At 43.3% G+C, this 14,464-nt stretch overlaps 1 protein-coding gene across 1 annotated transcript in view; it reads left to right on the plus strand.

The window, feature by feature from the left end:
• The window catches only part of TRIM36 (tripartite motif containing 36), a 49,591-nt gene extending 35,517 nt beyond the window's left edge, over positions 1-14,074 (plus strand). The window contains exons 4-10 of the mRNA XM_083151640.1: positions 2,945-3,091; positions 5,172-5,267; positions 6,778-7,031; positions 9,911-10,032; positions 11,382-11,672; positions 13,005-13,302; positions 13,679-14,074. Of these exons, the coding sequence (XP_083007766.1) occupies positions 2,945-3,091; positions 5,172-5,267; positions 6,778-7,031; positions 9,911-10,032; positions 11,382-11,672; positions 13,005-13,302; positions 13,679-14,033 (1,563 nt within the window). The 3' untranslated portion in view covers positions 14,034-14,074. The remainder of the gene's footprint in view (positions 1-2,944; positions 3,092-5,171; positions 5,268-6,777; positions 7,032-9,910; positions 10,033-11,381; positions 11,673-13,004; positions 13,303-13,678) is intronic.
• Positions 14,075-14,464: the final 390 nt, after the last annotated feature.

The raw sequence follows: 14,464 nt of genomic DNA on the forward strand, positions 1-14,464 counted from the left end.
GCAGATGCAGGGTTTTGTCCCGTGGTGATGGGTATTGTCCGAACAACTGGAGGAAATAAAAAAAAAAATCACCCAGAAATTCCAAATTGAGTATAATATATAATTAGTTATATGGGGGGTATTCAATCATGTCTGGATTTTTCGACTAAAAAATCTGAACCTATTCAATGCAGCTGTTTCGGACGGCTTTTCCAACGATACAGATTCGACTTTGTTTCAAGTTGAATCTGGATCTGTGGAAAAATCAGCACTTGAATTGAATAACTTGATTTAAATTCATCCAAAATTCGGAGAAAAGTGCAACGTTTTCCAACTGTCCACGGGAGGTTCCTGTCCTCCCTGAGCTCGGCCAAACAAAATTGTCAGATTTACCTATGTATAAGTGCAACCAGTTGGAAACACCTGACTAACGGTTCTTTATCTTGCTTCATTGTAGTAAGACAGTGGGTGGTTTGTGCTGAATTTGTCTCCTTTAAAACCACCCACTTTTGCAGAATAACACCCACTTAATTACATAGCCTGTATATAGCTTGCAGCTATGTAATTTTTACATGCTTTGAAAATGATAGGGAAGGCTTTGTTTGCCTCTGATGCTTCTGGATATGGACTTGAGTGATGTCACTGTAGGAAAAGAACGTGCTGCAAATTCCTGTCCTGTCGTTTCCGTTAGTGCTCCCATAATAAATGATCATAAGAGGGGTTTAACCGTATATGGATTCCATAATGATTGAGTATATGGGAGAAAGGGATATTGGACTGCACACCTTAATTACACATCAAGAGCTGCTATCATGCTGGGACTTGTAGTTCTACAAATAAAAAATGGTGCTGATGCACACTCTACAAAAATCAGTTCTGCTATTTAATATTGAGCAATATCGAGGCGCTTGTTATATTTATTGGCCAAGTAATAGCCCAGCAGCCAGTGTTTAGGTGACCTCGTCTCTGCTGGGTTCCTAATACGAAGTTTGAATCTAGGTGAGGGACCCCAAAAGGCAGTCACCCCGGTCAGCACACTAGTGAGATGCTGAAGTGTCAGGAGACCATTTATCATTTAATATATGATTCTACTTCCGCATTTTTTTTCAGGTGTTAGCTGCAATTAAGTATCCCTGCAATGTGTCTAGGAGGGAGCATAGCAGGAATGTCCGATACCTCCTGCCCTGCCGCCAGCGGCATCCCCCATAGGTTTCTATGGGGAATGTCAATGCTGCCCGATGTATTAATATTGGGCAGCATCGCATTGGGTCCCGGGGCTACAGCTATTCTAAGATGGTGGTAGCCTATGGGCTACAGACCGCACTGCCAATAGGGCAGTGCAGTCAGTGGGCGGTATTCAATGTTGCGGCGAGGGGGGTTTGTACGGTGAGGATGGCTTATTTTCGGTGAGGAAAGGCCATCCTGGCCATCCAACCCCCTCGTCGTATTCAATGTTTGGCCAGAATCCTCCCCTTAAACGACGAGGTTCGCCGCAAATGCAACTAGTCTGCTGCATTTTGTATCGAGCCCCGCTGTTTTAATGGGCACACTCGCCATTTCCACCTCGCTGAATGAAACCAGCGAGGTGGCAATGGAGAGTGTAGGAGGTAGTAGAATACTCTTGATGGCGCGCTATCAGCACTGCACCTCATTGGTGTCAGCGCTAACCGCATGTGCAGTGGGTTATTAGTTGTAGTGTATACGGGTCTCGCAGGGGGAGGGACACAGTGGGAGTAAAGCTGAGGATACTCCAATCGGACAAGTGATTGCAAAAGTGTGTAACCAGCTAAAGAATTGCAACATGTTATACAGACAACTGTTGCAGTGTAGTTTCCATCTTGTTAGACTTGTTCTATGTAATAGTTATTTTTAGTTTAAACCTGTAGCTATGCATGTTAAAATGTCAATGCTGTATTTCGAGCTCAGGAGGGGAAGAGACATGATAGAAATGAATATAGACAGAGGTTTATTGATTGGTAGTAGATAATCCAAATCTTCATGCAGGCCCAGATTTGTGGTGGGATCGTAGTGGGAAATCCATACGTAGTGTTCCCTCTAAGCTTCTTTTGCAGTGTTCCGCACCCTGCCCTTTTTGTGTGTGGCATTGTGCACCCTGACGCTGCCCCCCACTGCACTGACATGCCACTGAGAACATTTGGTGTGTGCCATCATGTGTAATGGGTATTACGGTGTATGCCATAATGAGTAATAGCCATTATGGGGTGTGGTATAATGTGTAAGAGGCATTACAGTGTGCCATAATGTGTAATTGTCATTATGACAGAATAACGTAATACATTCTATTTTAGATTACTTTAATAGAAACAAATAGCATTCCTGTTATATTAATTTATTTCAAAGTTTCTATTATGTAAGGTAGAACTACAATGCAGAATCCAAAATGCAATATATATACCAATTTACCTGGCTATAAAATGATGATTTTAGAAAAAACATTCTATTCACCATTGCAAATGTGCCATTTGCAGCGTAACCTATGTATATTTATAAGGTAGATGAGCTTGCTCCTAGACATCTGTCTTCCTGACACTTGGGGGTGGCTCACATTTTCTCCTGGCAGCGCTGACTTATGGATACCTGATTGAGCAATTCAATTGTTGCACAGTTCAGGCGCTGTGGGAGACTCCTTTCTGCTCACATCCTTCTGGTGGTGAGCAAAAATGTCAGTGTCCCATATGTTTGCCCACATGGTACTTGGCTGACATATGGGTGCCCAAAAATATTTCACTCTTCCCCATGGAACAAATAACCAAAGGAAGATGGCACCAACATCATAAAATATTTAACTGTAACCCATTCTACGCTTTGCACATAATCTTAAACCACCAGGGTAAGGCTGTGATGAGATATGGTGAAATGTCCCATGTTGTGGATGTACATTGCAGAGATGGGAAGGCGATAATAATCTTGTTAGTATGTGTGACCGTGTCTGCTCTCTTCCCAGGTGCTTATGTGTCCGGAGCATGAGACAGAAAAGGTGAATATGTACTGTGAAATCTGCAGGAGGCCGGTCTGTCACTTATGTAAACTCTCAGGTGCACATGCAAACCACAGAGTGACCACCATGAGTAATGCCTACAAAACCCTGAAGGTAAGCTTCTCTTCCACTCGCTGCAAATATGGTCTATCTAAAGCCTGTGTACACACGGTGCGATTTGGTCGCTGATCGATTTTGGCTTAAAATCGCTGAGCAATATATTGCTCAGTGTACTGTTTACATCCATGAACAGCGATTTTGGCTGAATATTGCAAGCTATTCTGTCTCATTGTCTCTACCTCATTTTGACTAGAAATCGCTGGTGCACAATGCATTGTGCACCAGCGACCAGCGATTTTTATCCATAATCGGAGGAGCATGATCCAGCGACCATGAAGGTCTGGCAGCGGGAGCGCGCTCCCGGCGATTTATCTCCCACAGCACATGAAATCACTGGCAATATGGTCGCCCAGCAACCATATTGCCAGCATTATGTGCTGAAATCACCCCCATGTGTACACAGTTTAATATTACTTACATTATTTAGCAACTAACTTTACACAAACTGTGTCTAGGGTTTGGGTTGTCCTGAATATGAGCTGAGGTTGCAATAGAAACCATACAGATTGGGACATTCCATCACATATGAACTCTGTTCCACTATTTACACTGGTTGCCTTGACATCACTTCCCTGTTTAGTCTTGTCTGTGGCATCACTGATCAGCACTGTGAAGGCTGGGCTGACTGTCTTATTGGCACTGGTTCCAGGTGGATTTATGAGGCTCTCAGCAGCGCACTCTTATTGCCTGTTCTATCTTTAGTTTCTTAGACACCGCTCTATATCGGATTTAACTGGTCTGTTGTGTTTATGGCCCGGTAGTAGTATCAGCTGCCAGCCATGACCACCTTACTTTTTCCTCATGTTGTACATTTTTCAGTTATCTTATTTTCTGGTACCATTTGTCATCTCATCTTGGTGATGGGATAACAAAGGGTTCAGGTTCAGAGGGGTAGCACCTAATGCACTGTATAAACTGAAGCACTGGACACTGCCCATTCTGTGGTGTAAGTCGGCAAAAAAATACTAATTAGTCATCCAGCCCTTCCTCTCTCCGGTTACCCCATCACTTGGTTCAGTGTGTGCTTGGTAAGAATTAAATCACAGCATCATTACATATGAGCCTGCACCTGTGTCTGGCCTATTCCCTGTTCTGTCCCTGCCACCATGACTCAAACCACCTAATAAGAGGAGCGGGGACAGTTACAGCTGGCAGCTTGGCATCTGGAACCGCTGCCTGCGAAGCACTACTAGCCGGAGCTACCACTCTGACGCGGACAAGCAGCATGCACCATAGGCTGCATGATGGTGGCAATACATGTATTTACAAATGCAGGGGAGGCATGTTTTTGTGCAGTGGTCAAATGTGAGGAGAGAAGGAGGTTTCCCACAGTGATATCATTTTATTGGTACCCAAATATCTGTTGCCACTCCTACATTTGGTGTCCATGTGTTGAAGGGTACTGTGAGCCAGTGTAGTAATATTCCTACACTATTGAATAAGACTTACAAAAAAAACGTTGTGCTATTAAAAGCGTTCATTTAAAGTTCACTGTATACCAAGTGTTAGAATTTATTATATAAACTGATTTTAGGGCAGAAAGAGAAAGTGGCAAGGGGTTTGCAGCACTCAATGGCTTTCTGTGGGAAATATAACCACTTTATTCCTCAATATCCTGGCGACTTGACACATTTCTGTGGCCTTACTGTACCGTTACATCATACACCCTAACGAATGACGCCCAAACTATCACAATTGTTGTCTTTGCAGGGTAATTGCTCTCAATAACAAAAATTGCTTAGCAATTAAATGTATAGATTCAACCAGTCCACATCTAGGAAGCCCATAATTATTGCAGAGTGCTTTTTCATTGTCCATTGTTCAGGGATCGATTCCTTGAAGAATATTTTAGTTTCCCATAATCCCATAAAATTTACTTCAAAGATTTGTATTTCAAATCAAATCATTTTATTGTCACTACAACATCATACAAAATGCGTAAGTGAAATTCCAAGGAAGGAGAAAACCAGTACATTACTCACAATTCACACATTACAAATTCAAACTGCTATTTTTTATATTTAAATTTGGTGACTTTTCTACATTGTAATTATTTTTATGCTATTACCTACAGGAAAAGCTGACGAAGGGCATTGGTTATCTCATTAGCAAGGAAACCCAAGTACAGACCCAAATATCTGAATTGGAAATTTTAATTAAACGAACGGAGGTAAGCACAACAGAGCCCAAAAGTATGGTGCAATAAAAGTTGCCACTTAATTCTTCAGTGAGGTACAGAAAGGATGTTTGTGCATATTTTTTTCACACAAAAAAGTGGGTATTATTGCAAAACTTTTTGGGCTGTGAAATGTTCCCGTACTCCTCATGAAAACATCTACATGGTTACATAGTAGGTAAGGCTGAATAAAGACTTGCGTCCATCTAGTTCAACCTATGTTTATAGTCGCTTATCCCTTGTTGTGAAATTTTTAAAGACAGATTATGATTACTATTTGTACCCTTGAATGTTTTTAACCAATAAACGTTTATCCAACCTTAATTTGAATTTATTTGTCTCTGCCGACACCACTTCTCCAGGAAGCTTGTTTCAAAGTTTTACTGCTCTGACCGTAAAGAAGTTTTTTTTTCTTCTAAGGGTACTAAATCTTTTTTTCTTTTAATCAAAACCCTTGATTCCTTTCTAGCAGTAAAAGGGGTGTTTGGCAGTTCCTTATATTATCCCCTGATATATTTGTACATGTTGAGCATGTCCCCCCTTAAAAGTCTCTTCTCTAGTATAAATATTCAAAAATGTCTCACTCTCCTCGTAGCATAATCACATCACAGCATTATTGACATCCTGTGGCCATTTAAGTGTTGGGAAGGGTCAGCAATGGACACTGTTCCAGAAAATGAGGGCATGGTCAGTCCTGTTTTTTTGGGGGGAGTGTCGGCGTCAGTGCCTGCATCTTCTGGTGCAGATTTCCTGGCTTACGTTATGGAGTGGAAAGACATTCTGAGTAACCTTCAGCACAGGTTTGTGATATTGGCAGACAGTGGGGAGTCTTGTACTCGGACATCCTATTGTCATATCATTGGTGCATCCAAACCTTCAGCAGCGATACAAATAGCGGTTATATCTGAATCACCCCAATGTGTTAGTATTTTCAGCTACAATGTGTGTTCTTATTGGGATTAGTCATCTTGTAATGTCACTTTTTGATGGACGGAGACTGTTCAATGTTCTCATCGAAATTATGTTTTATATGCATTTAGTTAAGTGGATGTGAATGAGACCATACCGAATTGTGTTTGTGCATTAACTTGCTGTTGGCAGCACTGAATTATTCTGAATGCTTGTTTGTGTAGGATGATCATTATTTACATGTGCAAACACTTTGTGGTTTATATGACCTCTTGCATGTGAATATGCATTGCAAATGCTAGGGGTGGTTTCACCTTAGAAATAATTGATGTAGATTTAAAAGCCCTGTGAATAAACAATTTTTCTTAACTGTTTAAATTGCAGATTATGGCAGGGTTATTTTTTTTACCTGGTCATGTCGTGTTTGTCAGATCACATTGGTGGCAGAACCATCTTTGTATTGGCTATTCTCTCATAACTTATTTATATTTGGGATCAGAGTTCTATCCACATTGAAACGTGCAGATCAAATCTTTAAGCTTGGTGTCTGCGTCCTAGCAATGCATGTTGACGACAATATTTTTTTTATTTCCAGAGCAATGGAGAGCAGGCCCTGGAGGAAGCAACCTACAACTTTGATAAGTTGTTTAGTATTTTGGAAGAGCGGAAATCTTTTGTGCTGAAATCTATACAGGAGTCACAAACTGAGAGACTGGGAAAACTGAAGGAGCAAATGGAGGAATACCAAGGTCTCTTGGAGAATAATGGGCTGGTAGGCTATGCACAGGAAGTCTTGAAGGAAACCGATCATTCATGCTTTGTTCAAACTGCTAAGCAGCTGCATGCCAGGTGATTTGCACAGTCTAAATGATGATTGTAGCAGTAAGCTGTCCTAGAGTTTTTGTGTTTTTTTTTTTTTTTTTATCTCCTATATATTTGGCTACATCTGTCACTCAAAGTGGGTGTCTGTGTCTATAACGCTCTGTTCCTGGACTTTCCTCTTAATGTGTGATTGCCTTCATCTGTGCTGAACACCTTTCTGAGAAATTAACCTGTTTAAAACAGGTGATGGCAATCATACATTAAGGGGAAGTCTAGAAACAGAGCATTGTGTCCCTCCTGGAGAGGGTCATGTTGGGAGGTATGTGACAGAGAACCAGCCCAGTGAGCCCACAGACAGTGCCAGACACCCACTGCCTTCCCATGTTGCCCAGCACTGCTACTCCACAGCCACCAGGTGAGCGCCCCCCTCCCGCGACCCCCCCCTACCGCGATTCGCAGCAAAAACACCCCCGCGACCCCCCCCTCCCGCGATTCGCTGCAAAAAGAACCCCCCCACGACCCCTCCCGCAATTCGCGGCATAACCACCACCCCGCGACCCCCCCCTCCCGCGAATCGCGGCAAACCCTCCCCCGTGACCCCCCCCCCCCCCCCGATTTGCGGAAAAAACACCCCCCTGCGACCTCCCTCCCACGATTCGCGGCAAAAAGAACCCCCCGCGACCCCCCCTTGCACGATTGGCGGCACCCCCCCTGCGACCCCCCTCCCGCGATTCGCGGCACCCCCCCCGCAATTCGCAGCAGCCCCAGGATTAAATGGCACATGCAAAACACTGACATGGCTATGGTCGACAATGAAAAAGGTTGACATGAGTTTTTGAAGATTTATTTTTAATATTTTCATATTCATTCTCATGTGTCGACATGGACACCAATGAAGTGCCACACTTATGTCAACATTTACATGTGTTGACCTTTCTGTGTTGATTTTTTTTCTTGTGGCGATTCGCGTCACACCCCCCGCAACCCCTCCTCCGGCGATTCGCGGCACCCCCCTGCGACCCCCCCCCCCCTCCCGCAATTCGCGGCAACCCCCCACCGGAACCCCCCCCTCCCGCAAATCGCGGCACCCCCCGCGATTCGCGGCAGCCCCAGGATTAAATGGCACATGCAAAACACTGGCACGGCTATGGTCGACAATGAAAAAGGTTGACATGAGTTTTTGAAGATTTATTTCATTTTTTGAATGTTTTCATATTCATTGTCATGTGTCAACATGGACATCAATGAGGTGGCACACTTATGTCAACATTTACATGTGTTGACCTTTCTGTGTTGATTTTTTCTTGTGGCGATTCGCGTCACACCCCCCGCAACCCCCCCCCCCGCGATTCGCGGCACCCCCCACCTCCCGCAATTCGCGGCAACCCCCCACTGGAACCCCTGTGAACCCCGCCCTCCCGCGATTCGCGGCACCCAACCCCGCGACCCCCCCCCCCCTCCCGCAATTCGCGGCACCCCCCGTGATTTGCGGCAGCTCCAGAATTAAATTGCACATGGAAAACACTGACATGGCTATGGTCGACAATGAAAAAGGTTGACATGAGTTTTTGAAGGTTTTTTTTTCATTTTTTTAATTTTTTCATATTCATTCTCATGTGTCGACATGGACACCAATGAAGTGCCACACTTATGTCAACATTTACATGTGTTGACCTTTCTGTGTTGATTTTTTCTTGTGGCGATTCGCGTCACACCCCCCCCCCCCGCAACCCCCACTCCCGCGATTCACGGCACACACACACCCCCCCGCGATTCTCGGCACCCCACCCCGTGACCCCCCCTCCCATGATTCACGGCAGACACCCCGCGACCCCCCCCTACCATGATTCGCCGCAACCCCCGCCCCTGTAACCCCCCTCCCGCGATTTGCGGCAACCCCCCCCGCGACCCCCCTCCCGCGATTCTCTGCAATCCCTCCCCTCCCGCGATTCGCAGCATCCACCCCCCCACAACCCCCCCTCCTGCAATTCGCGGCACCCCCCGCGACCCCCCCTCCTGCAATTCGCGGCACCCTCCGCGACCCCCCCTCCCGCGATTCGCGGACACCTAAGTTGCAATACAGGGCATCTTTCATACAATTCTAACCATATTTCTCATATACAAACGTTCACAAATTAAGGGGGCGCAGCCCCTTACGACGGTGTGAAGAGCGCCCGTAGGGCGCGATGAATCACCTAGTATATATATATATATATCTCCTGACCCCCTACTATAAAAGCAGCAACTTATTTCTGTATTGGTTACTGTGCTAGCAACAGTAAAGGCCCCCTCACCTCTAACTAGTGTTTCCATGACCTGTCCGGTAACTAGCTATTGGATCCACCAACCACTGCCCATTGATTGGCAATCCTTCATTTTAGAAATCCTCTTTTTTTTTTATCATGTTTAATATTTCCCTGATTTCCCAAAATGTCAAAACTTAATAAGGTGCCCATTGGACATACTGATATAATGTGAATGGGAACCATGGCAAGTAGCTATGAAACTTCCTGATGTGGGAACCTCACGGCCTGGTGTGTGTGTGTGTGTGTGTGTTTTTTTTTTTTTTATGTATTTATTTTTTTATCCTAACCATATGGACAATAGTCATGTGATGTTGAAACACACCTCACATCCCTTCTGAGCAGGAAGCGCAAGTCTGGTCTGTATGTGTGTACAACTGAATACAGCCCCAGCAGAAGGTGGTTCGGCCGTGGCTGCATGAGACCCAACTATATCGGTACACGTTCTGCGTTACTGATTACTGGCTATATTTATGATTAAAATAACTTATTTGCTTATGACCCAGTTGTGTGTATGTTGGTGGAAGTATGCTGTAAACAAACTTAAGTTAGTTGGTCATTGGTATAGTACATGTATAATGAATGTGTTTATAACTGTTACAGAATTCAAAAAGCATCGGAGTCACTAAAGACTTTCCAGCCAGCTGCAGATTCAAACTTTGAAGAATACTTTGTTGATGTTACTAGAGAAGAAAGTCTGCTCACTGATCTGTCCTTCTTTAAATGTAAGTTGGGAAATCTTTTACCATACATAACAATGTGTGTCGGATCTATGAGACCAAGAAGTGAGGTGTCCATAGCACCCCTACTCTTTATACTCATTGATGGTTCAAGACAGGTGAGTAAGTTCATACCAGGCACTTGGTGGCGAAATAGGCTGGTGTCACCCCTCCTCTTTTGGCACAGTAGCAGCGCTTAGGGGACGAAGGAGGAAGTAGTGTGCCAGTAATCCTGCCACTTCCCACCCAGGTCACTCCACCCATTCCGCTTCTGCCCACAGACAATTCCCTTCTCTGGGGTCTTCTAACTGCTGCTGGGAGCAACATACACTAAAGGCTAGAAAAGTAAGAGTGCAAGAAGCTGCAGATTGCAGCATTTTATTGGGGACAATTCTATTCCAACATCCATTGTGAATTTCTTCAGATAATTGCTCACCTTTAACAAGACACAGATACCATATGCAAAATTAGCCTCTATAAATTTCTCACCACACCTTGAGCGACCGGTTTTTGTGTGTGTATAGATAGATCTATCATCAATACTACCAACTAATACGGTCTCCTAATACTAGAGATCACAAGGCATGTACACCTCTCCATATTTCCATTAACTTTTGGTCTCTGGTAGTAACAGATGTAGTGTATTTCTTTTTCTTGTGTCAGTATTGCTGTATGCAGGGGCATCAAGAGCGGTGGTGACACAAGTGCTGTCTCAGTCTACTGCGCATGCGAGAAATGCCTGGCAAAATGGCCACCACTGTGCCTGTAGATTTCTTCAGCGCTGCTGCTGCCAATATAGGACTCTGGAGGGAAAGTATTGAAAAAAGTGTCCCATCCTCACCCCACACTGGATCCTAGGGGCATGTGTGCACTGCACCCATTATACATACGCCAGTGAATGTAATATAGCTATAGCCACTTATATATAGCTATAGCCACTTATATAGGCATTGACAACCTGTTATCTAACCAGTGCTGGAGAGATCAATTACTGATTACTTCTATACTGTTAACCATTTCAGTGCCAAGTGAATGTGTCAAAAGTGTAAAAAATTGCCAAGCAAACTGTATTCATCATAATGACCTGTAATGGAAATGACCTTTTATATAGGAAATGTAATTATTACTTTTTTATTTTTTACACTTTTTATTTATATTGCAAATGTGAGCAGATATTTTGCACATTTCACAGATGTTGGCTCTCAAAGGGTTAATGTAAAATTATTCTGATTCACCGAGGTAATGATTTGGTGCAAAATAAAATCTCTGATTTAATATCGGCATTTTTTTGGTGCTCTTTCACTTTCACTGGGTTTTTATATTTATTTTTAAAAAATCTGTATTTATATTCTCAGCTCTAGATGTACCAGAAATAAATGTGAAAGCAAGCAAGATGTATAACAACGCCAAGATTAGCTGGCATCAGCCCAGCGATTCTGGTCTTGCAGATAGCTATGTTCTTGAATACCGAAAGACAGACAAAAATGAAGACTCTATATGGAACGAAGTTGAATCAGCCAGTACTAGCAAAGTGATTTCTGACCTGGACTTCAATAGCTCCTACTGCTTTAGGGTGCAAGGGCACCGAGGCTCTGCTTTCAGTCCCTACAGCAGGGAAATCATCCTGAACACACCACCTGCTCCAGGTAGACCCTTTGTTTTTATAGTTTACAATTTGTTGTGGGATGGAAATTTGTTAACTTCATGAAGATTAAGGGGCTGATTCAATCAAGCACCAGCTGCTTACAAAGATTTGTGTGATAACGTTATAAGCCTTAAACTGGGTACATACTAGACGATGGATCATTGATGCATTATTCCGACGCGTATCGGAATGATCTGGTACTTCGTCTAGTGTCTACCCATGACGTGTGCTCCATCACGGGTCACAAGTGACATCCCCCTCCTGGCTCTGCGAGCACAGCCATCGGTGGATGTCGCAAGTGATGCTGCAGCTGTTACGTAGGCTTTTCACTGTGCATATTAAAAGTAATAACCTTAAGTCTTGTACATTATCACTAGGAGATTTACACAACGCAGGCTCCTTGCTATTACTTATAAAATTTCTGAACATCTACGTACTGCACTCAATGAAAGAGTTACATCATTGGATAACTCACATATTCTGTGTTTTATAAAAGAGCTGTAACCTGAAACCTTTTTATTTAATAGTACATGATTAATGCATATGGCATGCTAACATATGTTAAAACGTTCTATACCCCCCCCCCCCCTTCCCTAATTGCCCATCATTATTGGTCCGCTAGACCTCTCCACGCATCCAGTGATGTCACCTTTGCCCCCCGTAGTAGTGCATTCCTCTCCTGTGATGATGTGCGGAGATTGTTACATGTGCATATGATTTCATAGGAGGCCTTTTAGGAGAAAATCATGGGTTCATGGAGCATTCAAAACAATTTGACATTTTCTGCAAAGCCTTTCTAGCAGACTTGATTAGGAATACTGTAACTTGAATATCTAGATTTCACAGCAATATGGCACTGTATATTTTTCTTTATATACAGAATAACCCCACACTGATCCCTATGAGGCAAGGATGGGGAACCTTCGCCCCTCCAGCTGTTGTTGAACTACACATCCCAGAATGCTTTGCTTTAATTTTAGCATGGCCAAATAGCAAAACTGTAGATGTGCATTCTGGGATGTGTAGTTCAGCAACAGCTGGAGGGCCAAAGGTTCCCCATACCTGCTCTAAGGAGCCTAGAATAAAGAGCGGTTGTCTTCCTGGTTTATACCAGGTATATCAATAGATAGCCGAGTGAATTTGATGCAATGCGCATGCCACTAGTAGGGCAGCAAAACCATGCCTTGTAAATGTTTGCCACTGAGTTCAGCCTACATCACACACATCTGGTGAACTCTGACACTATTCTAATCTACCACTGGAGTCATGTTTTACCTGTGTTGCGTTCTTTAATGTTGGCGTTGCATTACCAAAGCTTTCATTTGTCTTTCAGTCTTCAGTTTTCTCTTTGATGACAAATGTGGCTATAACAAGGAGCATATCCTGCTCAATGATAGAAGGAACACTGTGGAGAGCATGGCAGGACTTCCCCTGCTGCTTGGAGCGGAACGTGTGCAAGTTGGATCCTATATGTGCCTTGATTATATTATTGGTGACGCTGGGATCACGAAGGGGAAACATTTCTGGGCCTTCATTGTAGAGCCATACTCCTACATGGTGAAAGTTGGTGTTGCATCGGATATTAAACTTCAAGAATGGTTGCACAATCCTCGTGACATTAGCAGTCCAAGGTAATGTATAATATTTATACTGCTAAATTGTCCCAAGTTTGTAAAATAGTTTTGTTAATGACGTGCCCACTTTTGTACAAAACAAATGATTGTCCCCTATTGTCATTGGTTGACCTCTACCACCAGAAAGTAGTGTAGAGCTTGTGTGGTTGTCAGGTGTGAGCTGAATAAATCTTTCATCTAAAGACTCTTCTAATGTAGCGTCATGAAAGAAGGATGTCTGAAACAGACAAATGCTATCTCCCTAGCTTAGAGAAGGTGCAAGTCCCGATACTAATGACTGCTGTATGAACAGTGGGTTAGATTCATACAGTCTCAATCTCAGAATCTACCTCATAAAGTACAGATAATGCTAACCACTTTTTTATTTTTCCAGATACGATCAAGACAGTGGCCATGACAGTGGCAGTGAAGATGTTGCCTTTGATACATCCCACCCTTTCACCCTGGCTACAATCGGAATGCGGAAGTTTTGTATCCCAAAGGCCTCTAACGTTTCTACTACTTACACAGAACGCGTTCTTCCCCTCCCCAGCCGCATAGGCGTTTGTCTGGACTACGATAAAGGCAAAGTGGCCTTTTATGATGCAGATAATATGAACTGTCTTTACGAGCGGGAAGTCGACTGCATTGGAACCATGTATCCTGCCTTTGCGATGATGGGCGGTGGAGCAATTCATTTGGAGGAAGTCATCACTGCAAAACACTTGGATTATTCTTGTGAAATGTAATCTGCTCCTTCATTCTAAATGAATACTTTTCATCAGGTGTCTTTAGCGTGTTTGTACCTGAGTTTGTTTCTTTTAACTGTCATTCCACTGTGTGCGTCTGCTTTAATCTGGAGGCCACTGGTATAAGCCTTCTAACCAGGTATATTTGTTTGTCCCCTCTTCCAAAAGGGCTAAAGCTATTTATGTCTAAATTAAACTTTTTTTTTTTTTTTATTTATATTTTAATATCTAGAACTCATTGGGTTCTGGATTATGGAATATTTTAGCTGTATCTTTTGAATGACCACCAAAAGCCTTTTTAACCAGGAGCATTTAAAGAGTTCAAGGGCTTTCATTGGGATGTAATGCATAAAACAAATTATTTGTTAAAACCTATGGATTACATTTCTATTCCAGTACAGCTTTTTTAAAATCCTCTCTACATATTGACC

The sequence above is a fragment of the Crinia signifera genome, chromosome 1 (assembly GCF_055691185.1).
Source record: "Crinia signifera chromosome 1, ASM5569118v1, whole genome shotgun sequence".
Classification (NCBI taxonomy): domain Eukaryota; kingdom Metazoa; phylum Chordata; class Amphibia; order Anura; family Myobatrachidae; genus Crinia; species Crinia signifera.